Source organism: Sciurus vulgaris (genome assembly GCF_902686455.1).
Source record: "Sciurus vulgaris genome assembly, chromosome: 10".
In the NCBI taxonomy this organism is placed as follows: domain Eukaryota; kingdom Metazoa; phylum Chordata; class Mammalia; order Rodentia; family Sciuridae; genus Sciurus; species Sciurus vulgaris.
Genome location: NC_136470.1, coordinates 89,395,314 through 89,422,266, shown reverse-complemented (window position 1 = coordinate 89,422,266; position 26,953 = coordinate 89,395,314). Strand labels below are relative to the sequence as shown.

The 26,953-nt window shown below is 37.9% G+C and overlaps 1 protein-coding gene across 3 annotated transcripts in view; it reads right to left on the bottom strand.

Annotated features, from left to right (window-relative positions):
* The window catches only part of PARL (presenilin associated rhomboid like), a 43,478-nt gene extending 17,486 nt beyond the window's left edge, over positions 1 to 25,992 (bottom strand). The window contains exons 1-4 of one of the 3 annotated variants that reach the window (XM_079100702.1): positions 25,824 to 25,992; positions 12,687 to 12,882; positions 12,058 to 12,198; positions 9,195 to 9,243 (exon numbers count right to left, since the gene is read on the bottom strand). In XM_079100702.1, the coding sequence (XP_078956828.1) occupies positions 9,195 to 9,243; positions 12,058 to 12,198; positions 12,687 to 12,882; positions 25,824 to 25,948 (511 nt within the window). In that variant the 5' untranslated portion in view covers positions 25,949 to 25,992. Of the gene's footprint in view, positions 1 to 9,138; positions 9,163 to 9,194; positions 9,244 to 12,057; positions 12,199 to 12,680; positions 12,883 to 25,823 lie in introns of those variants that run through there. The other 2 variants (XM_079100703.1, XM_079100704.1) reach the window with 2 other exon arrangements.
* Between the last annotated feature and the right edge of the window lie 961 nt (positions 25,993 to 26,953).

Sequence of the window (26,953 nt, the reverse complement as noted above, 5' to 3'; positions counted from 1 at the left end):
AAAAATGGCAACCACTACTCTATCTACTGTGTCAGTCCCATAAGCTACTTCCTCAAACCAGTGACAGAGCACACACAACTTCTGGAAATTACAACACTGCAGTGAAGCAGGATGCATCTCTGGATGAAGTGATCACAATGAGGGACAGATAACCAACAATATCAAGGTTAACAGTAGTCAGAGTTAATACTGCAAATATAACTGCAAAGTCTTTTCTGGCAAATTACAATATAGTACAGGCACTATAGTCTCTCATTTTATAGACCAGAGGTCACTAAACTTCTTTGATTAGGAACACTGTCAATAAACAATTGAATATACACACCTATACTTAATTATAAATTATGTACATGAACCAATATAATTCACTGTAAAAGATACCGATTGAAAAGAAGTGAGAAAAGTAAAATGCAGGTATTTTCTTCCTTGCAAACTCCATTCTGGAGACCACTTATAAATAAGAAAAATTGAGACTTTAAAAAATCCAAGTTTCCAGAAAGCCAAATTCAGTGGCCAAGCCAGAATTCCCAATCTAGTACCCTTTCCACTTCACACTGTAACATGAGTATTTATTTCAATCTTGGCCACCAGAGGGCTTCTGACACCAGACAAAGGGTCCTCAGGGTAGGTAACCCATAGCCTGGTTCCCAGAAAAATGTAAGCATGAGAGCAAGTGTGGTTAAGGCAGGGCCTACTGAAGCAGCACTGCACATTGGTTAAGAGTATGGGGGAATCTAGCAGAACTAACTCAGGCCTACTTATGTTATAAATTGGGCAAGAGGACTAACCTTCCAGCCTGTTTCCTCTTCTGTAAGATGAGAATAGTAAAATCTACCTTAAAAGGTTGAATGATGATGAAATGAGAAAGTAGGATAAAGTATAACAGTCACACAGCGACAACACAATAAATTGAAAATATAGTGGAAAGAGAACGGCCTTTGCAGGTCTGAATCCTAGGTATGCCATTTAGTAGCTCTGTGACTGGTGGCATTTCATCCCCTTCACTTCAGTTCCTCATCTGTAAAAGGAAAATAATATATCCCACCTCATAAAGGCTATAGTGAGGGCTATAGCTCTGTGGTAAAGCACTGGCCTAGCATACACAAGGCTCTGGGTTCAATTCCCAGCATGAAAATAAATAAGGACTATAGTGAGGCTGAAATAAGATACTGAGTATAGCATGCAAATGCCCAAGGAGCAATGGTTCCTTCCCCCTCCTCCTCCTGTGAGAAATGGAACAGTTTAAGGTCTCTGTATCTCCACTTACAAAGGGTGTTATCTGCTTCCTCCTGACTCAGTAACTTCTTGGACAAGCTCTGCACTGCTGATTCAGGAAGGCTGCTGCTTGTCCCAGAGTCTACCTTTACCAAGAGTGATGTACTCAATTATATTATATCATATGAAAACAGCCAAGTATTTTCTCTAAAAATTCTTTTGAAAAATTAATAAAAAATTGTGGCAAAAATTGTCAGAATCAACTTTTCAGAACTCTGGAAACTAACCAAAAGCTTGCAGCAAACCCAGGGGGCATTTATTTAAGAAAAAAAATAGCTGAATCTCAGAATAGCTAGCTTTTCAGCAATTTGCCTAGTCCCACCCCCAGCTGTTTAGCTACAGCTAGCCTTGAAATAACCCACATTCCCAGTGCAGCCCAACAACCACAAAAGAAAGCTGGGAGACCCAAGCTGGGGCTCTTTGAAAGCCTCAACCTCAAAGAGTAATCATAATTTGACCTGCCTGTTTTATCCCTGGAAGAACCCACTTGCAAGGCTGGCTGTCTTTAACCTGAACGTGAACTGTCCCAAGTGCAAACCCCCTCTTCCCAGAGGGCACTTATCAAAAATAATTATGAGTAAGTGATTTAAATTCAAGGTTGCCTGAGGTGGTAAATAACACTTGGGGCAAATAAGAGACTAACCAAAAATGTAAAATGAAAAGCAGGAGGATGAGATTTCCACAAGATCTTTGAAAACCCTCAACCTATTACTGGGATCTAGAAGGTCACATACATAAAATGACAAAAAAAGACTAAGACAAAATTCATTACTGGAGACAAAGAATATTAACAAGAATAGAAAATAACAGAAAAATCAATGAATCCAAAAGTTGGTTCTTTGAACTCTTAATAAGCAAAATAAGCTTTCAGCTGTATTTAAAAAAATTTTTTTAAACCTATTACTAAAATTCAGAATGAAAGGAGAATACTACTGACCTTCTAGAAATAAGGATCATATGGGTGGAGATGCAGCTCAGTGGCAGAGTGAATGCCTAGCATGTATTAGGCTGAGTTCAGTCCCTAATATATGCACACAAAAAATTTTAACAGTCTATGAATAAGTGCATACCAACAAATGAGATTAGATGAAGCTGAAAAATTCCCAGATATACACAACTACTAAAATTGATTAAAAAATAAACAGAAAATCTAAATAGACAACAAGTAAAAAATCTGAATTAGTAATTAAAAACTTACCACAAAGAAAAGCCAGAACCAAATGGCTTCACTGATATTGAGTTTCCCAGGGCTGCTATAACAAATTATCACAAGCTCAGTGGCTTAACACAAGAGAAATTTATTCTCTTACATTTCTGGAGAACAGAAGTCTGAAATCAAGGTAACAAGATGTCAGCAAGGCCACGTCTCCTTCTGAATGCTGCAGGGAAGAATCATCATTTCCTTCTTCCCAGTTTCTAGTGGCTCCCAAAATTCTTGGCATTGCTTGATTAATAGGCACAAAAATCTGATCTCTGCCCCCATCTCTTCACAAGGGCTTTCTTTTTTAAAGTCTTTATGTTCTTCTAAGAACAAGAGTCATTGGTTTTGGGGCCCACTGTAATATAGTATGATCTCATTGTAACTATATCTACAAAGTCCTTATCTCAAATAAGGTAACATTCTGTGGTTCTGAGTAAACATGACTGGGGGTAGGGGGGGACACACACTATTCAATTTACAACGGATGAATACCAAAGGGGAAATTAAATATTTATCCTTTTCAAACCTTCCTCTGAAAAAAAAAAAAAGAGGAAAGAGCATCTCCTAAGTCATTCTATACAGCTAGCGTTACACTGATATCAAAACCAAAGACATCACAAAAAACTATCAAACTATTCATGAATATAAATACTAAAATTCTAAAGAAAATATTAATAAATCCACCAGCATATAAATCATGATCAAATGGAATCTGTCACAGGAATGGAAAGTTGGTTCAACATGTTAAAAAAAAAAAATCAACGTAATACTTCATATTAATAAAGTTAGAGAACTAAATTCCTAGCTTCAAAACTACAACACAAACTTAACAGTAATCAAGACAGTGTTGTACTAGCATAAGGAGAGACATACAGATCAATGAAACAGCATAGACAGTCCAGAAATAAACCCACACAATTATGGCCCATTGGTTTTTGACTAATGTTCCAAGATAACTCATGGGGAAAGAATAAGCTTTCTCAACAAATGTTGCTGAGACAAGTGAATATTCATAAGTAAAAAATTGAGTTTGAACCTTATACCAAATATGAATTAACTCAAAACGTATCAAAGATCTAAATATAAGAGGAAAAACTGGAAAGCTCTTAGAAGAAAATATAGGTATAAATCTTTGTGACCTTGAATTAAGCCGTTTCCCTGAACCTGGAACCCATCCCCAATGGATATGAAAGAATGACTAAACTGATAAATATTACAACATTGAAATCATTATGCTAAGTAAAAGAAGCAGAAACAAAAGATCATATATTATGTGATTCCGTTTATATGAAATGTCCAGAATTGGCAAATCCACAGAAAAAGAAAGTAGATTAGTAGTTGCCTAGAGCTGAGGAGAATGAGGAGTGACTACAAATGGGTAAGGAAAATGTTTGGGATAATGAAAATGTCTGGGGTTAGACAGATATACAACCTTGTGACTGTAATAAAGATCACACTTTTATTGGTGAGTTAAAGATATATGAATTATATTTCAATTTTTTTTTTTTTTTTTTTTTTTTTTTTTTGCGGTGCAGATCAAACCCAGGGCCTTGCAAGCACTATTTTTCAATTTTTTAAAAGAGTGATGCACTGGGCTGGGGCTGTAGCTCAGTGGTAGAGCACTTGTCTAGCACGTATTTGGCGCTGGGTTTGATCTTCAGCACCACATAAAAAAATAAACAAAATAAAGGTATTGTGTTCATCTGCAAGCAAAATTTTTTAAAAAAAGAGATGCACTGATCTGGGAAATACTTGGTTGGGTGACCTCTATCTTGAAGCCCACAGAAAGCAGTACAACCTTTTCTTTTCCTAAAAAAAAAGACTCACTATCCCACTTGGAGTCCAATAGCTAAGCACAGGATCCCCTCTGTTTCTGAGATGAGCCAATTCACCCCTCCACAGCCCCACTATCTGAAAAGGCTACCAAATGACTCAGACCTGCCATCCAGAAAGTAATAAGCATGAACATCACAACAGCCAAAGAATGAGCTCAAGCAGTTCCTACCTCCAATTCATAGGAACCAGGTAAATGTAGGAGTCACCTGTTGGCTTCACTTAGTGGCTACAATTTCTCTTTCTAGGCAGCACGCACAAAACTAGTTAAGGTCAGGGCCCACAGTTACTTGGAATCAAGAGGAAAACTTGGACTATCCATATTCCATTCTCCCACTGGGATGAAAACAAAGTTCAAAACTAATATGGGAGAACAAACTAATATGGGACAAATTCTCTCTCTCTCTCTCTCTCTCTCACACACACACACACACACACACACACACACACACACAGAGGGAGGCAAAGACCCCATGATATTGCTAACCATAAAAGAGGTTATTGTTTCTCTGCACTCACCCTGTAGTTGAGAATATCTAATCATTCCCTGTAAGCAACTTTAAGAAATTCATCTGACCTACATATACTCTATACATTGTTGGACATTTAAATTGGTGTAGAACTTCTTTTAAGACAATAGTACACAAAATTTTGAATGTATATATTGAGTATTTTTGACTCAGCAATTCTATTTTCAGTAACTCATCCTAAAAATATACTTGCACAAGGCTGAAAAGGATATGAATATAATATCAACTGTAGTATTATTTATAGAAGCAACGATTAAAAACAACCTAAATATCCATTAATAGAAGACATCATAAGTAATATTCATCCATATGGAATGCTACAATGCCATTAAAAAAGAATAAGGTTGGACTGTAATTTCCACTTCCCGATTTGGATACAGGTTATATGGATGTATTCAGTTTGTGAAAATTATACTTCGGTACATTTGTACACACTTCTATGTATATTATACTTTAATAAAATATCCAAAGAGTGCAAAAGATCTATTTGTATTGCTATGAAATGTCCTTTAAAATATTAAGTGAAAAAAATTAAAATTGAGAAGATGCATCATATATCACAATTTTCGTTTTGAACTTCAGATAGATATAAATGCTTACATATAAATACATGCTTTGGGAGAATACACTAGCAACTAAAGAGGCAATGGTTATTATGGGAAGGAAATTGCAGAACTGAAGTTCAGGGTAAGAGACTTTTCTCACCATATGTATCCTTTTCCACAGTTTTCATTTATTAATATGTATACCTCGTCTTTTAATGACAAAATCCAACCCAGGAAGTCAAAAAGGGCTCCCTTTCTCCCTGGGTACCAGCCTGCTGGCTTGGAACAATACTGAAATTTGTGCTTTTAATTAGCATGCAGATACTGGGTGGGGAGAAACTGGTCATTATAACAACTATGGTTTGTAACAGTATAGAGTGATAAGATGTAATAAAAGCACATTATTTGAATTATTAAGCATGTTTGAATCCCACATCTATTCCTTTCTAAAAAGTCTGTGAACTCAGATTGTTATTTAACCTCTCCAAGCTTCAGTTACTCCACCTGAAAAATGAGGATACAATTAACAGGGTTCTTACGATGATTTACAACAGTAACACTTTACAGCACATAAAGCACCTAGGACAGTACTTGAAGCACAAGAGGCACTCAGCATTAGTTTTGCCCTTCCTTTCCCAGAAATAACTTGTATGAAGACTGGATAGCTAGGAATTATAGAAAAGTGATTGATGAATAGGTTAAGATGAACTAGAAGATCAAGGAAAACACTACCTCACCAGCAATCTCAGTAACAGGGAAAAAGATTTTAGCCTGGAAGCTTGAAACCTTAAAAAGGTAAAAGGAGAGAGAAAACTGAAACTAAAAAACAATAAGTTGATGGAACCAGGATAGCAAATAAAAAGTAGACTTCAGAGACTGGGACACAGGGGTTGAGGTCCTGGGGCACAGCAGTGCCTAAACTTTGTAGTTGACCAAGATATGTACTAGCAGAGAAATTGAGGCAGTTTTCCCAAGTTCTTTCTCCCCCTCCTCCTCCTCACTGTGCCCACTTTGATCAGAAACAATACCTGAACTAAATCTTTCCCCTGCTTTCAAATATAGTGAAGCCAGCATTCTGCTTGAAGAACAGGAACCTAGCAAGGACCTCAAAGGCAGTCCTGAAAGCCAGAAAGGTTGGAGAAAAAAATTCTCCTTGGGGGCTGCCTGGGGACCTTACAGATCAGGACAGAATAGGCAACCAGTGAAATACAAAAGCACAGGGTCAAGTCTAACTTTGAAAACTGCTACCTTGAGCTCTTCCTTTATTCCACAAATACCAAAAGAACTTACAAAATCTTTTTTCTGAGAAATACAAAGCTTGGGGACATAGTTCTGTGTAACAATTAAGTCAATGAAAAAAATCCCAAAACCAAGCAAAAAAGAATTAAAACCACATCTTTAAAAAGTGAAATCTCAAGGACAGACTGAAACACTAGGGACTCGAAATGCAACATCATATATAAAGAAGAGACCATGGACTCCATGTTATCAATGAAATAAATTACAAGTATCCCCGACAATCAAAACTGTTCTTATCTAAATTTAGATTTAACTGTTCTTATCTAAAAAGAAATGGATAAATTTGAGACATGCCTTACTATCAAAACTCAGGAACCAAAGACCTTTGAATAAAATGCTTTGCTGTCTGAACCTACTAGATCCAAAAGTTTTACTGTCCAAATTCAGAAGCCCAGCAGATTCAGATAGCAAGGAATCCTTATGTGAAGTGCTTGGTGTCATCATGAGAAATCATTAATAACCTACTAGGTCTTTCATACTGCCTTTGTCTAGAGATGAATACTGCAGAGCAAAGATCTGGTCTCAGACATTGAAAATTCTAAGTCAGAACTTAGGTTCTTTAAAAAATACATAAAGAAGAACACACACATACCATCTATAATCCCAGAGAAGAAAGTAAGCAGAGTAAATCTGTCACTCCTCACTCAGTGATGAGCCAAGTCAACCTCACTTAAGATCAGTCTGAGAGAAGCAACTGAGAAAGCTAGCAAGGCAAGCCAGACTGTCACCTCTAAAGGAGACAAAATAGTATTAAAGCACCAGTTTATCCTTAAGAATTGCATCCTATAGTTAACAGAACAGATGTTGTAAAGCTAATATACCACTATTAGAGAAGTATAAGGCAATGTCAAACAGCTCAGAGTGTTTCCTGAGCTTTTAGAAGTCTCTTGCATAATGTGACAATACTGATTTAAGATCTTTAGCAGGACCATTCATATTTGTTTTTCAAAGCACTTCATACTCAAGTTGCTAGTTTAATCACAAGTTATTCTCTACTATGTTCTTCATGACAAACTGCTGATTTAACTTAAAAAACTAGAGGGTAGAACTCTGATTTTTTAATTACCTCCCAGCTGATTTCTTTGAATAAACTATTTACTGGCATGAGAAAAATTTTAAATTCTGAGTGCAGGTTTCTTCATGTTAAATGGCAGAAAACCTTTACAAGTATGCTCAAAGAATACAAAGTATCATTTTCAAGTTATTATAAAATGCTCTGAAAATAGAGAAGAAATCAGAATTTTGCTATCCTAAGAAAATTGTTAACTTCCAGAAAATTTGTAAACAAAATACATTACTCTCAGTGAAAACAAATACACTTCTGTGAAGTAACTATTGACACTCTGGAGTCTATACTCTGAGGTGTAGCAACATACTTTGAAACATCTGTTGGTTCAAGATGCCATTCAACATTCAAACAGATTTTAATTGATTACCTTAGTGTAAGATATGTGCTATGTGCTATAACAAAAAAGAAAAATCTCCTCACTGTCCTCAAGATCCTTACATTTTCCTCAAGGATGCTACATGTATGTGGCAGGTGTTGTTAAAAATGATAAAAACCACAATGAGATCAGAGAAAAAGAAAGCACTTCTTGAAGGGAGCCATGTCAGCCATAAGCGTGAAGGCTGAATCAGGTTCCAGTAAGGTGAGAAAAATTAGGACTTCCAGACAGAGGAAATAGTCTGAACAAAGGAAGATAAACATCCTTTTTCTACTTAGGTGGGTAAGGAAATTAAGAGTACTGATAAGTATGATTCTGTTTGAGTAAAGGCAATTTTGCTCTTCTCTATAAATAATTTTTCCTATCTACAAAACTGAGAGATAACTTACAAGGCCACTTTCCCAAGTTAGTCAAATGAGGTTTAAAAAATACTGCACAAATATTAAAGAGCCAGATCTGTCTTTCCATAAAAATTTACAATGAACAAAAATTAAATAATCATGATGATTACATAATCATGGTAATCAATTAAATAATCATGATTACATGTTTACACTTAAAGAGGATCTTATAAATAGCAAAGGTGGAACAGATTGAAAATTGTCTTTTGAATGAGACATTAGGTTCTGGAGCTCAGCCTTACTATTTACTAGCAGTTTGATTTTCAAATAGTTCTTTCTCTGAAAACTGGTTTCCTTTTCTATAAAAATGGAGACAACTACCCCGTAAGCAATCCTGCAAGTTAAGGAAAAATATGCATAAAGTACCCAATATATAAAAGGTACTTTTATCAATGTCTCATCTTACAAGGAAAAATTCAACAAACTAATCATTTGGTCAGTATCATATTAGATCAAAATTAGAAGATAAATGACCCAGAAAGTCATGAAAACTTTCATGCCTTTTTTTTTTTTTGTGCTCTTACATCAGTCTACAGGTACAGAGACTCTGAATGTCTTCTAGACCACTGGAAAGCATGTATGAAAGCTAATGCCTGTGACATACTGTACCTTTTGATTTGATTTCTCCTCCCTTGAATGGCTAAAACGTGTAAGCTAACACAAACCTGTCACAGTCCGTTGGCCATCACTTAGGTTATTCCACCACTTGTTAATCTAAAACAGAAGGAAAATTGCATATCACCACAAGTGAAACACTTTCAGCCTAGGAAAATGAAAATCCAGAAAGGAAAAGTATAAAAGAGGGATTCCTCATCTGTAAAAATCACTGGTGACTAACAGACATAATCATGATGTAGTGGACTAGAAAAGGCGTGTGTTTTAGTCAGACTACATTCTCGATGGTCACTGACCAGACATTTTATTTCTTAGTTTCACTTTCCTAATTTATAAATGGGACAATAATAGATACCAAGCAGTGTTGCAATGAGAAATATCAATAATGTGAAGCAACTAGCTACACTATCAGTTATAGACAGGTACTAAGTGATTATTCACCAAGGGCCTATTGAGTTTTGAAATAGGCTAAGCACCATGATACATGCCTATAATTCCAGAGATTCAGGAGGTTGAGGCAAGAAGATCACAAGTTCAAGAATAGCCTCAGCAATTCACTGAGACCATCAGCAACTTAACTGAGACCCTGCCTTAAAATAAAAAATAAAATAAAAAGGGCTGGGAATGTCATCCAGTGGTAAAGTGCCCTTGGGTTCCATCCCTAGATGGAAAACAAAACAAAACAAAAATCTGATTGTGTAGGCATGGTGGTGGGCCTGGAGTCCAAGCTACTCAGGAGGCTGAGGAAAGAGGAACACTTGAGGCCAGCCTGAAACATACAGAGAGACCAAAAAATAAAATAAAATAAAATAAAATTGAGAATATTTTGTAGCAAAATTGCTATTTTTTTTTTTTTTTTAAGATATAATGGCATTGAGGTTTAGAAAAAAGGAGAATCCTAAATTTTTAAGGATATACACTGAAATTTTTATGGTCGAAATAGGCCTAGGACTTGCCAGGTACAGTGGTGCATGGTGACTAAGGCAGAAAGATCCCAAGTCTGAGGACCCTCTTCAAAACCTAGCAAGACCCTGTCTCAAAATAAAAAATAAAAAGAACTGGGAAGGTAGTTCAGTATTAGCGCTTCCCTGCACTCAATCTCAATACTGCAAAATGGATGAAAAAATGTAATGGCAAGGGACAAGAAATGAAAGGGAAATACATGCAAAACAAAAGTGGCCCTTGTTAGTAACCACTGAAGCTGGACGACGTTGGTACATAAAAACAACGTTGGTACATAAAACTTTTACTTTTGTATCTACTTGCAATTTTCCATGATTAAAGTTTTTAACTAAAAAAACACATTCTAACTATGAAATTGAACTAGACTTTGCTATGGAAAGAAACTCCAGATAAAAAAAACTACTGTTCAGTATTATGTGATTCCATTTCTGTAATTATAATAAATTGTGCATGAACTCCCAGATTCTATTCACTGCATATGTAGTGATGTGAATGGGGTCCCAGAATCTTGTTTTGTTGCCCAGGCTGTCTAAAACTTTTATTTTCCATCTTAATTATGTACTGTTATAGTTTTCCTTAAATGGCATGAATTTGATGTATCATAACTGGTCATTTAGCTATTACAAAAATCTATTTTGGACTAAGATGAGATATATATATATATATATCATATATATGATATATATATATATAGCTTATGCTATTTTTCACCATTTTAAAGAAATATTTGAGTACATTTGGATATTAAAACTTCACAGCAGAGATATGCTGGAAACCTGTAGCTTTTGAATTGATTCAGGGTAATGTAACAGGTCTGTTTTACAATCCTCTCAAATATCATACTGAATAAAAATGTGCTATTGTTTTCACCTGCAAATATTATTACTGTTCTGCCATAAAGCCTCTCTGAAATAGGGATCATGCTTCCTGTACCTATGGGAAAACAAAGAGGAATGGATCCTTCTCCCTATGTATAGAAGCCTCAAACTGTCGTTAGTAAAAAGAAAATTCAAGATTTTCTTCTCAGGCTCTCATCAACCAGTTATCAGATTGCCTCAAATTTAAAAAACCAAAATAAAAAGGACTTGGGATGTAGTTCAGTGGTAAAGTGCCCATGTTCAATCACCAGTACTGCAAAAAAAAAAAAAAAGGAAAGAAATCCTTCAAAGGACAAAGGGCTACCAGTGTGCATGTTAAAAAATAAATGGAGGCCAGGCACAGTGGTGCACGCACGAAACCTCAGCGGCTCAGGAGACTGAGGCAGGAGGATTAAGAGTTCAAAGCTAGATTCAACAAAAGCAAGATGCTAAACAACTCAGTGACACCCTGTCTCTAAACAAAATACAAAATGGGGCTGGGGATGTGGCTCAGGGGTCAAGTGCCCCTGAGTTCAATCCCTGCCACCAAAAAAAAAAAAAAAAAAAAGAAAAAAAGGAAATCTGTAAGTTCTATTGTTGTACCTCTTTCTTATACCCCATCCCAAATATAGTCAGAAACACTCAGTGAGGATTTACCAAAGTTATATAAAAATCATGCCACTGAGAAAGCTCTTCAGAATCCACTTGGTGGCTTTACCCCTAAGCATGTATATTTTGAACAACTCTGATTCTGAAATCATCCAGCAAGGTGACACAAGTAAAACAATAGGTCCCATACTGTAGTAGGGATGGAATGGAGACCCAATATGTTAATTTTTAACAACTACCTGTGGTGATTTTGATGCATGTGGGTAGAGGAAAAATAATTCTTGGAACACTGTCAAGTACAACACTGCCAGACATACAACACATTAATAAATACTTACTGTGACAGGACTCTAAAGAAGAATGCTAAGTACACTGTCTTCAAATCTATGGATGGAATGTAACCATTAACTAAAAATACTTCATAAATAACCAGACTTCAAAAATTGTGGTTAACTAGAACAAAGAAAGCAATGTTTATCTTTACCTCCTTTCTGAGGTCTCCTTCTTTTTGTGGTCTTATGCTATCCAACCAATCAGCTTTTATACCATCGAAATAACTCTGGACCCTGGACTTCAGTGATTCATATTGCCAAATAGCAGCTGATCCAAATGCACAGCCTGTAAACTATATAAAATTAAATGTATTACAAAATAACTAATAGGGAAATAGGTCTCTATATAATTCCAAGGACAATACTTGATTTTCGTTGCTTTTACAAATCAGTAAAGGAACACCTGGCACAGTAAAAACTACTAGGTGACATAAACATTTTGTTTTCCATTTTATTAACTTCATAGGACCCTGAGGCTTGTTTCCAGCAACAAATCTCCAAAAGAAATTCAAAAGACCTAGACGGTATTTCTTGTAATGCTATACCAAATAGGAAGGCCCATAAATTTCTTCTCCAAGGCTTATATGCTGGGCCAGATCCTAAAAGCAATTATTAAGTCCATTCTATTATCAGAATTCATGAGCCCAGCTACCCAGATCCTTTTGATGCCCCCCTCCTCCTCACAATCTGTTCTTACTCTAAAGGAACCCAACCAAATCGACAGTACTTGAACATTACACAGAAAGCAAGCTAGGTAACTTCCAGTGACATGAACTCTTACCCCAACAGTAAAAAAAAAAGGTTTTATGAGAGTCCTTATAGGATAGGGAGAAGGATAAAAGACTGTTTCTTCTACTGGAGGGATCAAAGCACTTCTCTTGTATGCTTCGCCACTTGATCCTGTGTCTGATCTTCGAGGTTCAACCTTCCGAGGAGCTTTTCTGAATCCACATTTTTGCTGAATAAAGAAGTTAAACCTATGGGGGGAAATATCGGATTAGAAACAGAGTGGGATCTTGCAAACACCAACCTCTACGAGCCTCTACTTGGCCTGCATCATTACCATCTCAGTTCAGAGTCACTCCACTGTCCAATAAGAGCCAGGACTCCTAACCCAGGTAGAAATCAAAATCACAACATTTAACTTTTCTGGATTAGAAGAGACACAAAAAACAGCAACAACTTCAGAGGGTACTTCTACCAATCAACAAAATAATTTATATACATTCTCCACAAAAAGAATCTGTAGTCTTGTAAAATGCTAGAGAAATCTTATTTTCAGTCAGCATGCAATGGCTTTATTTTGTTTGAAGTTTTGGTTAATTTCAAGAACATTTAAATGTATTATCCTTACAGCCAGTCCATATTCAAATAACTATTTCCTTTGACAAGTACTGACCATTATAAATTGATAAGATTCCTCCCACCTCTTCCCTATCTCAATGTTTTGGGGACACCCACCAAATCTATTTGTAAGACATATTGTTGAGTCTTTATAGCTTGGCCTACTCAAAACATGACACTACCCTTATGTCTTCCAGTCTAGCTACTGTGAGACTATATTTTCTAGTCTCCAAATGTATCATTAACATAGTTGCCCTTTTTCTTCTACCCCTTAAAGATAGATATGTTTAAAGGCTACAATGGTTTCTTTATTCCACTCAAATTCAATCCACATAAGTTCACAAAACACCTTTTATGGAACTGCAATTTTCCCAGGTCCACAAAATCAAGACCCATTCCTGTTTGTTCTCAGTGTACCCTGAACTTACTGTACTCCTACTAGACTCAAAGCTCCTACAAAACATGGATTAAACGGGTCTTTTCATTTTTTGGAACACAGCCCCTGAAACAAGATACTTGTATTTGGTTGAATAAAAGAATAAATTCATTTTTGTGACTTAAATGAGTAAATAATTCAAATATAGCTCTTTAGTCCTGACCTCAGTTTTCTAATCATGTATTTCCAAATACATAGTGAACATTTCTCCTTGCATATGCTCCCATTACTTCATTTTCTTAAAACAAAATTCATATTTAAATTGAAATAATCTATTTTCTTCAACAAAAATAACAGCAATGGGGGCTAGGGTTGTAGCTCGTGGTAGAGTGCTTGCCTAGCATATGTGAGGCACTGGATTCAATTCTCAGCTCGCATATAAATAAAATAAAGTTCTATCAACAACTAAAGAATATTTTTAAAATAACAGCAATATTTTCTGTATTACTTGTAGATACACTGCAAAGCATTTATTTATTTTGTAGATTTTTCAGGTTTTGCTTATAAACAAGACAAGGCAGTAAATACAGTCATAGAAAAAGATACAAGAAAACAGACAAGTCAATTGCCCATACTGATAGCCTCTGATTCCGTCTTGTTCACGAAGTAGAAGTGTTAAACATTTACCCGCTAAAGCTTATGAATGTGTAGGCTCCACAAAAGAATGTAAACAGCAACAACCAGATGTGGAGCAATAAAGGCAGGCTCTTCCCCTCAGATTTTAACTATAACTTGTTCCTTTCGGTTCATTTGATAAAGACAAAATCTACACCAAAATCTTTAGTGAGCCAACAAACCTCTCTCCTAATTCCCTTAACTGTCCATTACAGATTTTTAACACACTTAAAACTCCTAAGAGTCAAAGGTCAATCCTAGGCTTTGATGTAATATTTCATAAGATGCATTTGCACTCATACCTCCTCAAAATTTCTTTCTTCAAAATTGATAATACCTATGTGAGGGGGCACATGCCTGTAATCCCAGAAGCTCGGGAGGCTGAAGCAGGAGGATAGTGAATTCAAAGCCAGCCTCAGCAAAAGTGAGGCACGAAGCAACTCAGTGAGACCCTGTCTCTAAATAAAATACAAAATAGGGCTGGGGATGTGGCTCAGTGGTCGAGTGCCCCTGAGTTCATCCCTAGTACCAAAAAAAAAAAAAAAAACCTGACAACTACATCCATGATGACAATAAATGCTATATCAAAGACTTAACTAAAACAATTTCAGAGTACCACGAGCAGAGGTCATGCAGAAGTAAAGTATGGTACTTCCAATGCTATCTTCTGGAAGAACAGACAAGTCCAGAGTATGCCAGTTCAAACAGGTGCCATGTATCTTGAGAGAATACCAATGGCTAAAGGATTCAGGGGAGGCCTGTAGGCAAAGATATTCAGTGATTAAACAGCCTACATACACTTTTCTTCCAAATATCAAATACAAATACAAGAGAAAGTTCATGTTAAAAGTCTCTTAGGTATTCTCAAGTTTTCTGAATTATCTACAGGAAGTTCTGACTGTTGTATATAGTTTGATGTGTGTCTACCATTAAATTCACATCCTATTTTATATCAAAATTTATGTTAGGCAAAGCCAAGTTGATTTTTGATCTGTTAAAGTATTCAAGTATGCTTTGAGATGCTTTTGTCCATTTTCATAGTGCTCATTCTCAACCTTCATCACAAGAATATACAGGACTTTCAGCAAGGCATATGTATTAGGAAGGAATATGACATCAGACAGACGGAGGGCTTCATAAATAGTGGATGGAAGCTCTATATCTTTCCCTCTGTCTTTCCATTTGATTCTCCAACACTGAAGTTTGACTGAAGAGTGTGTCAAGATAAGGCAAGTCATTTCTGTATATGTCAGCATGATGCTCCTCTGATATACTGAATTTAAGCTGTCCCATGACTGAGGGTACCAGAGATAGAGCACTGTTCTGAAAATATATCTTTAAGTTCCTGAATGATGTGCTCCACTGTTGAAACAGTTACAGTTTCTTTATAGTAACTTTCAGAGGTTAGTTAAGATTCCAAATTACTTTGCCAAGCCCTACAAAATTTCCCAGGGAGTTTCATTTAAGTATCATTTGGTTGCCAAATTTGTTGCTTCCTCAAACCAAAACTCATGATAAACTTCAATATTTTTCATGACTTCCTTGCATCAATGTAGCACTGTATTCAAGGATGTATTCACTGTATTCACTGTATTCAAGCAATGTAGCAATGTATTCAAGGTGGCAGCAAAGAAGATATCAGAAGTTTGTCCCTGGAGATTTTCCCCCAAAGGCTCTTGTGAAAGATAAAACATTTTTTTTAAACAGCAAATGGTAACCATGAAATCAAAATCTGTTACCACACAACAGAGTATAAATGCTCAGGCAGCTATACAGTTATTCCATCTAATAGCTGTGTTACTAAATATATACTATCTAAACATAAGCACTTATAGGCGGTCCATTGAAATAAAAAAGAGCTAGGTGCAGTGACACACACCTGTAATCCCAGTGGCTTGGGAGGCTGAGGCAGGAGGATTTCAAGTTCAAGCCAGCCTCAGCAACTCAGAGAGACCCCATCTCTAAATAAAAATATAAAAAGGGATGGGGATGTCACTTAGGGGTTAAGCATCCCTGGGTTCAATCCGCAGTACCCCCCAAAAAATAAAATAAAATTTCAAAAGCATCATGCCTGCCTGTCCACTGAGAATGGCCAATTTCCTTCAGTTCTTTACCAGTTTCCTCACTATTCTGGGGGGAAAAAAAAAAATTATACTGTCAAGTTCTAAAAACAGTTGGATGGAAAAAAGAACTTCCTCAATTATTCCTGATGCAACAGATACCCCCATCACAGGCACTGATTTTGCCAAACACATGTTTAAGGCATAGGAAGAGCAGAGTGTGTAGACAGCTTGGGAATATTTCTCTAAAAGTGAAGCAATAACTTTCATTTTGGAATAGAACCCACTAGACACAATGTAAGCCTGGTCATGACAATACTCCATATTTAGTCCCCATTTCTCAGTTATCGTAGTGTGAAATTTCACAGCCAAAATTTCTGCATCAGCTTCACATGGCAGGAAGCCCACAAATACCTCTCAGGTTATGAGATTCATCTACAAACCTCACCAACATGGGAGGGTGCTCGTCCCTCGCTGTATCCACAGCTCAATGGAAAATACTCCTGAGGATTTCTCCCCAAATGCTGCTCACAGAACTCTAGCATGTGTTTCTGCTATTTTGGAACAGAACAATGTGTTAACCACCGTGGTCTCAAAGTGCTTTCTCAGGATCTCTTCACCAGAATTTATCTGGCACTGCTGCAGTGGCTAAAAGTTCTCAGGAGTGAAGAGACCTTCTGGGAGTTCATCAGCCTCATGCCCATCCAGAGGTATGTTTTGTATTCCCATAAGAATTAAAGTTTCAAATAAATTCTTTTGTTGAACTTCTTTTCAAGGGCTAAAGGTAAAAGGTCTTCATCCTGCTCATCATCCCCTTCGGCAGTGGCATTCTGAGCATTGCTACTGTTTGTTTTTGTTCCTGTTCAGAAGTTTCATCAATTTTTTTTTTTTCAGTGTCCTGATTTCATCATCACTCAATTCTTTTATTGTTTTGTGTTTACTATGTGAATTGCTCAAACAACTGGTAAGATCAAATATTGTTGGTATTATATTATCTCTAAAAACCTTTCTATAAGGACTCTCCCAAAGACTTCACAAGTATCTGCTTCAATTTTAAGAAAAAAAATATATATAAGCCAATCATTCTTTAGTTTTCTCATACCTCTGCAAAATGCAAAATTCTATAGATCACAGAGGTCTCAAAGCGTTTTGGTACATAACTGATAGTTTTATTTAGCTGGTCAGGTGTTTCATCTTCCATGTCAGCTCTCCTACAATTCTCTACCCACTTCTGGCATCTGGCCTGATCCTGTGGAACCCGAAGGAGGCCAGGAAAGACTGCCTGCAGGAGAGCTCTTCCACAGTGGTGGACAGAGAAGAAGTTTCACAAAAGTCCCTTCCCTTCCAACCTCCTCAGGGCAGCCAGTCCACCCACCCATCCCCATTGGCAGGAGAGGGCGAGCTGGCCAGCTCTACATAGCACTCCCATTACTTTAAAACCAATATAGTCACAAGGAAACTAATTCATTCGCTTCTACAAACAGTTCCATTTTCTGATTTATCTTTCAAATCTGTCATTTTATTCTTTTAAATTTTTTTTTTTTTTTTTTTTTGTCAATGGACATTTCTTTATATGCAGTGCCAAGAATTGAACACAGGACCTCTCACAGCCAGGCAAGTGCTCTACCACTGAGTCACAACCCCAGCCCCCACTCCTTTATTCTTTTTTATTTTTTTTTGTGTGTGTGTGCATGGTGCCAGCAATTGAACCCAGGGCCTCAGTGCACGCGAGGCAAGCAGTCTACCAACTGAGCTATATCCTCAGCGCCACTCCTTTATTCTTAACATCTGTTATTGTTCGGATGTGAGGTGTCCCCAAAATCTCACATGTGAGACAATGCAAGAAGGTTTGGAGGAGAAATGATTGAGTTATAACCTTAACCTAATTAGTGAATTAATCCCTGATGGGATTAACTGAGTGGTAACTGGAGGCAGGTGAGGTGTGGCTGGAGGAGGTGGGAATTGGGGCATGGCTATGGAGTATACATTTTGTATGTGGAGTGTGGAGACTCTCAGCTCTCTGATCACCATGTGAGTTGCTTCCCTCAGCCACACTCCCCGGCCATGATGTCCAGCCCCAAGGAATGGAGCCAGCTGTCCATGGGCTGAGGTCTCTGAAATTGTGAGCCCTTTAAATAAACTTTTCCTCTACAATTGTTCTGGTCACGATGATGAAAAAGGTGACTAAAACAACATCCAATTAAAAATCAACTCTGTCAAATAAAAATGCTTTGCATTCCAAGTCGTCCCTTATTTTGTGCCCAGAGTATACCAACATCTTACTTAACTTCCACATTTTTTAACATGTCCCATGTTCTTTCTTCACATTACTGTTCCTCATTCAATAGTTCCTCAAATGCCTTCTCACAGGACTAAAAATCTCTCCCTAATTCCAATACAACTCCTTAGCCCACCACTTCTGTCTAGAATATGCTACCACTTCCCAGCTAATCTCACGTTCAGTGTTCCCCATTCCAAATTCATCCTTCATCTTGTATTATGCACACATGTAATATAATGTCCCCTGCTTTAAATCTCACAGTACACCCTCTACTGCAACTCATAATGTGATGAAATGACTGACAAAAAAAATTTAAAAATATCCAATACTTTTTCAGCACACATCCCTTAAATGTTCCCCCTCCTTTCAGCAATTCTTTATCACCCCAAACCTCACCACTCCTATTATACTGAATTCTTTGCCACTCCCTTTATCTGCCTTGCTCTCACCTATGACAACACCACTTCCTCATTCTAGTACCAACTTCCCTTTGTTCAGCCAACTTTTTTGTGCCCTTCAAAATATGACCTCCTCCAGGAAGCCTTCCTTAACTCCCCATGCTACATGGATCTCTCATATGCCCTTTCTGAGTTCTAAGTCGCTTTACTCTATCCAAATCACTCCCCTGCCTCTACTAGATTACAGTGTTGTAGTCATTGTATCTTTATCACCAAGCATAGCTCCTAATAAACTAAGTTTTTTTAAAAAGAAGATAAAAACGATAGGGCCAGGCACAGTGGTGCATACCTGTAATCCCAGCAGCTCCAGAGGCTGAGACAGGAGGATACTGAGTTCAAAGCCAACCTTAGCAACTTAGTGAGGCCCTAAGCAACTCGGTGAGACCCTGTCTCTAAAGAAAATAATAGGGCTGGGAATGTGGCTCAGTGGTCGAGTACCCCGGAGTTCAATCCCCACTATACCATTCCCCATCAAAAAAAAAAAAAAAAAAAGATAGTTAGGTCTGGGATGTAGATCAGGGGTAAAACACTTGCCTCACATGCATGGGGCCCTGGGTGCAATGGGGGTGGGGGGTTGGTGTGTCTCTCTGTCTCTCACATACACACACACACACACACATAAAAAGGCTGTTAGTTTTTACTTTGAATAACTGAAAGGAAGGTGGTACTACTTACTAAGATAAGGAAAACTGACAACTTCAAAATGGGAGACTGGAAGATGCTGAGGTCATGGAGGCTTCTTATTGCTAAAAACTGGAACTCACATTTCTATCAAGGGATTGGATAATCTGTGATAGATTCATAAAAAGAAGTACTACACTTGGCTAAAAGAAAAACTTCACCTGATGATCATGCATCATGGATAACTCTCAAAAACATCAAGCAAGCCAGGCACAGTGACAAACACCTGTAATTCCAGCAGCTAGAGAAATTGAAGAAGGAGGATCAAAAGTTCAAAGTCAGCCTCAGCTACTTAGTGAGGCACTAAGCAACTCAGTGAGACTCTGTCTCAAAAAATAAAAAAGGACTGGATATGTGACTCAGTTGTTAAATGCCACTGGTTTCAATTCCTGGTCTCTTCCCCCACCAAAAAAAAAAAAAAAAAAAAAAATTGAGCAAAAGAAGTCAAACAAAAGAAAACACAAAATGTGACTGTGATTTGCATATGAAGTTGAAAAACAGTCACACTAATCCATATGTTGTGCTAAAAATCAGAATGGTTTCCTGGAGTAGGTGGAACTTGACTAGAAAGGGGTGAGAGAACTTTCTGGGGTGATGAAAATGTTGTTTACCCTGATTTAGATGAATGGTGGCACAGGTGTACACATTTATCAGACTTCACTGGCTCGAAAGTTAATACTTATATATTGTACAATATGTAAATTATGTCTCAAAGTATTTTCACCATTAAAAAATATGCTTGTAGGATATCTAGGTTGGAGTTATCTTGGAAGCAATGATACTAAAAAATGGTATATCCACTATCTCATGTCTAGAAATCCCTCTCTCCTCAACACTGAGTCCACTCAGTTCATCTCAGAAATCATGTAGTGACGCTGGAGAGTGGTGATAAAGTAATTTCACTGGAAAGTTTATATGATTCAGAATTTATTCTCAAATAAGTAATATTCCTTTCAAAGAAATCTATTATAAAAAGTTAAGAACTTATTCAAATAATGCTTATGTTGTTCTAAATGGCTTTGAAATCCCTTCAAATTCTGTTAAGTCCTGTGAAAGAATATCCTTTAGCAAACACTGTTAAATGGCTAAACAATTATTTCCAATCCTCTCCCCTTGCCTGCTTGTTCTGCAGTGACTAGGAAAGATAAGTATCTTCAATTTTTCAGCCTCCCTTGAAGCACACAAAACTCTGGCTGAGACTTTTTTCTAAGGAACTTCTTGGAAAGATTTTGCTTACTTGATAAAAACCCATCACTGATGTCTCTCTATCAAACACAAACACTCCCTTCTTGCTGCCTTGAATAAGGCAGTAATGCCTTAAGCTGAGCAGTTATCTTTAATGCCAAGAGAAAGACCCAAGGATTTATACTAACCTTGACATTTTTGAGCTACTGAACAAAATTAGTAGTCACTTACCACCAATAATCTCATAATTGTTAAATAACTTATCTAAACAAACCATAAGTTTACTTACAGTCAAATGAAATCCCAACTGATAAGATATTTTAAATGGTAGATGTTAATCCATTGCAATCGATTTCTACTGAATATTTCAAAGCAACTTAGGTCTAGTAAGTAAAGACCTAATCAAACCAAAATGCCACTCTGGACCAAAACAAGGGTGTGACAAAGGAGTAAGAACATGTTACTACAGAGACAAGTTATAACACAATACTGGTGGTTCCTTTCATTTCTCTTACTATATCAAGAAATACAAAGTATGTGAATTCTTTATATCTCCAACAGCTTAAACCAATCAGCCAAATCTAGTAAAAGATTACTACTTCCACATCTCATTCGCTTAAAATTTTGAAGCACAATATTTGGAAAGAAACACAGATACCAGGTGGGAATCTGGAAGCAAAGTCATATCTTTTGCCTAGAAAATTTACCTTGAGAATCTCATTAGAAACAAGGATAGAGTTGAGGATACTTACGAGTGTTGAACAAGCTGATCCCAGGGCTAAGTTCAGAACTTATCAGATACAGTACACATATTATTAAGCGTGTATGTAGATATAGAAAATTACAGTCGGACATGCGGGACTTAGATAAAATTCACCACTATGTGTTGGCACACTGAATCTATTGCCTAGGATGCATTCACATGGTGCAGAGTGGAAAGTCAACAACTATTCCCCAAGTTCCCTTGTAGTGAGGGTTCCAGATATAACCAAGACACTAATGAGACACACTGGTATTTTACTTGAATTCAGAACTGAGTTTAGTAAAAAGATTTAAGGCATCAAATTTGCCACCAAAAATAATGGTGGAAGTAGCACGGATCTTTCTTTAGTCAGCAGAGCCTGATTTGGCAGGACCTTTCCCAGTTGCTTCAATACTGCATAACAAACCACTCTAAAAAGTATTGGCTTAAGATCACAATTTTTTACTTCTCATGATTCTGCCAGTTTGCTGTCTTCAGCTGGGCAGTTGTGCTGGTCTCACCTGGGTCACTCCAACAGCCAATCATTTGAATGGAGCTGGAGAATCTAAGAAAGTGTTACTCCTTATCTGAAGCCTTAGTGCTGTTGTCAGCTGGCTCTCTCCTTGAACAGTCCTAGTATTCCGTAGTCTAGAAAACCCTTTCTAGACTGCCATGGCAGTGGAAATGTCCCAGGAGGGCAAAAGCTCCAAGGCCTCTTGAGCCTCTGGACTTTAGGTCTCCCCCAGGAGTATTTTTGCCATATACTACAGGTCAAAGCAAGTGAGAAGGCCAACCCAGCTTCAAGGAATAAGGAAATCAGCCCCCTACTCTGGACAAAGAGAGCTGTGAGATACTGTGGCCATGTTTTTTAATTCATACTTCAGTAGTGGCACTTAAGATTCTGAAGATTTATGGGCTGGGGCTGTAGTTCAGTGGTAGAACACTGACCTTGCAGGTGTGAGGCACTGGTTCAATCCTCAGCACCACATTTTTTCAAAAAATAAAGATATTGTGACCATCTACAACTAAATGTGTGTGTGTGTGTGTGTGTGTGTGTGTGTGTATTTAAAAAAAAGATTCTGAAGATTTAGTCTGGAGCAATAATTCTCAATGTTGACCACACATTACAATTTCTCTTTTTTAAAAAAGGCACTATCATGCTTCCAGATTGAATCAACTAAATTAGAATCTCTAAAAGTGAGGCCAGGGCCTCAGTGTTTTTTTTTTTTAAAAGGTCCCCAGATAATTCTCATGAGCTGCCAGGGCTTGGGGAAAACGTTAGTCTACATAAAAATCGCCTGGGGATCTCATTAAACTCACATTCCAATTTAGTATTCGCTGGGGCAGGATAAATTTGAAAGTCTACATTTTTAAAGTTTCTAAATTAGAGGTTGACAAACTATGGCCTGCAGCAGGGTGAATGTGAAACTCCCACTAAGAGTGGTTCCTACCTTTTTGTACTGGGGACTAAACCCAGGGGTGCTTTACAACTGGAGCTCATGAATTCTTGAATTTCTAGTAACCACACAATTGGAATGGTTCAGTTCTTAATATGATCTCATAATTTTTAAATAGAAAAGGTCATATCCATATATGTGTTGGCTTAATGATGAGGTAACAGTTTCACTGTGATTGTTTTTAAGAGTGTGAGGATAAAGATAATGCAACTTCAATATACATATGGGTCAGTGCTAATATCTGTTACTAAAATTCTGTATGAACAAAACTAAGTAGAAATGGCCTTAGCACAAAAACCAGATTCATTCCACTTAAAATAGATATATTTGGGGTGGGAAGGGAATCCTAAATTTTATTAAAGCTAATCTTTTGGTAAGAGTACTACGGATTGAACCCAGGGACTCAAACATGCTAAGTAAGCGTTCTACCAATGAGCTATATTCCCAGTCGTGAAAAACATCTTGAGTTAATAGATGGTGGGTTGAGCAAGAAAACTTAATATACCTGATTTACTAATTTGTCAAGTGTCTTCCTAAACATATTTAAGACTGTCACCTCAATCTAAAAATTTAAGCCCTGTGTAGGTGCTACAATCAACGATTTTCTTCCCTACAATTGGGAAATTATGGAGATTTCTACTTTCAAATCTAAGTAATGTTTTTCAAAGTACTGCCAGAAGTTTTATAACGGTAAAATTTCTGAAGAGTCTGAGGTTTTTTTTCTGTGAAAGGCCAGACAGTAAATGTTTTAGTCTTTGTGGACTACTGAAATCTTGTCACATACTACTGTTTTTGTTTTACCCTTTAAAAATGTAGAAATCATTCTTGGTTAGTGGGCACCCTGGGCCTGCTGCACAGTAGTTCATAGATCCTTGTATCACCACCTACAGTGCTTGTAAAATGCAAATGTCCAGCCCCTCTTCAGGCACATTATCAGAGTCACAAGGATTAGATCTAAAATCTGCACACTGATTTTAGAACCAGAGGAACTCAAAACAGTCCTTATAAGGGTTATATAGAAGGTAATTCAAGTTCCCTATTAAACTTTAAGTGCCTGCTTCCAGAGACATGGAGCAAATGATATTTCAGGCTTACCCACATTTTCACATAAAGCACATTTTCATATGCAACCACAAAAATGTCGCTTTCAAACTTTCCACATAAATAGCAAGTGTTTAAAAAACATCAGATGTTAAATACATTTCGTGCTCACTGTTGTTCCAAATGGTCTTTACACCCAGTTTTTATTGGAGGCTCTTCATTAATCAAGTTATGATTCTTCCTAAACATTTCTTCTAAAACATTTAGCGCTTTTTTTTTTTGGGGGGGGGGGGTACTGGGGATAAAACCCAGGGAACCCAGGGGCACTTAAGCACTGAGCCACATCCCCAGCCCTTTTTATTTATTTTGAAACAGGGTCTCACTAACTTGCTAAGGCTGGCTTTGAACTTTCAATCATCCTGCCTCAGCCTCCCTGAGCAGCTGGGATTTACCCACATGTGCCACCATGCCCACTCACCCATTGCCTCTTAAGTCAGTCAACCTTTCTTAACCTTCAAACCATGGGATTTCAGAAGGAATTGAAACAATGGTATCAGGAGCACTAAAATCTCATTACCTCCACCTGACCTCCTCAGCTCCATGTTACAGCAAGCAAAGATACAATGTATGAAAGTTTTTCACAAATGTTTAATAAAGTTCAGTTGGAGTGCTTGTAATTAATACAGGTTCTTCCACTTTTTCCATCCCTCTCAAGACTCTGATTTTATAGGTTTAGGGTAAAACCTGAGAAATGACATACTCTGCAAACCCTCTAGGCAATTCTCAAAGATTAGAATAGCTCCATCATACAAAAGCCTTAATCATTTACCACTGGATAGCTCAGATGTTGATGAACACTTCAGGGTCCTTGCTATCCATCAATCAAGTGGATTTAAGATACCATCTAACCAAGTCAGAAATTAAGAGGCTTAAAAATCTGGATGAAAATTCAAAGTCAATACACATTAGATTCTTGGACTGTTGAGAGATTTCTCATCTCAATTTAGAATTTATTTTAATGCAAAACCAGCAATTACTGATAGACCATAGACTTCACAGAGCTTCTACTCCGGCAAGTTAGGATGGTTTTCCTTCCAAAGCATCTAGAAACCAAATACTCCACTGTCTCAATTCAGCAGAAAAGTCTCTCTTAAGACTTTGAAAGAGCAAGAGAAGTTCTCCTCTGACTCCGTCCTCCCTTAGCTCTGTAAGCGCGAAAGACGGTAATTGGCTGTAGTGAAACAGGCTTAATAACCTGACTGATGGAATATAAAATCTCAGCTCTACCATTCTACCAACTATACTTAAAAACAGGGTTCAATATTTTTTTCTCAATTATTAAGTGTGGCACGCAACAGCCCTCAGCTGTTAGCTCCTCTTCCCGTCAAGTCCCTCCCAAAGGGAAAGTGGAGAGCACGGACTCACGGGGGAGCAGGTCACTGCGCACACCAAGAAACGAGAACGGAACGAAGGCCAAAGAAGAGAGCGGGAGGAGGAGAAAGCGAGTACGAAAGGGATGAACTGAAGGCAGGATATGAAGCCCCAGATGGCCTCCGCCCCCGAAGATGCGCGGCCAGGGTTCAGGGACCCAGAAGCTAGAAGCCGGAGAGACCATTACCTGCGTCCGAGCAGCCGCGGCGCGGCCAGGGCAGCAGTGAGCTCCTCACAGCTGTGGCCACCCCCCGGCGGAGCCCACGCCTGGCCGCAACCCCAGCCTCTCTGTGCCCAACCTCGCCACGCCATCTTCCCAACCTCTGCCCCACCATGGCCCGACCTTACTAACCCCAAATGCGTAACTACTTCCGGGGCGAAGGAAGAACCATAGAGCGCCGAAGAACGGCCTAGAGCGCCCCCGCGCGGCGTAGCGGAGGTGGGACTGGCCCAAAGTACCAGTACCTGACTGGTGATTCGCGGTTCTCCCACAGCTAAGCATGGATCTCAGAACCTCCTGGAGAGCGGCCTGGCCTCCACCCCATCTGCAGATGAGGAAGATGAGCCCTGAAAGGTAAAAAGAAAAGGGAAAACTAACATTATTGAATAATGATATGTACAAGGCACTTTATCACATTTAATTCTTACAAAACTGCTTGAAGTAGATACGCTCATCACTGCTTCAGGAGCTCAGTGAAGTGACTTACTGAAAGTCACCAAGTTGGGCCCCGAGTCAGGCATGGTGGTATTCACCTGTAATCCCAGCGGCTCAGGAGGCTGAGGCAGGAGGATCACAAGTTCAAAACCAGCCTCAGCAACTTAGCAAGGCCCTAAGCAACTCAGTGAGACCCTGAGACCTTGTCTCAAAATAAAATAATAATAATAATAATAATATATATATATATATATATATTTTTTTTTTTTTTTAAGGGCTGGGGATGTGACTCAGTGGTAAAAACCCCTCTGGATTCAATCCCAGGCACGGAAAAAAAAAAAGAAAAGAAAAAAAAACACCTGATCCCAGGAGCCAACATTGCAAACCCAAGTTTTCATTTGTTTGCATTATTTATCCTGTTTAGTACTGGAGATTGATCCCAGGACCTCATGTGTGCTAGGCAAGCACTCTACCGCTTAGCTACATCCCCAGCCCACCAAGCCAAGTTATCTTAAATGGCAATTCTTTCTTACCATTTAATGTTATTTTGTCATGACATACACGGAAGGATGTTCTTTGTAACTCTAACCAGAAGTCCAAGCTTGAAATGAAATGAAAATCCAGATTGTCTTCCTGTCAGTCAGGTTTATTTCCTGCCTCCC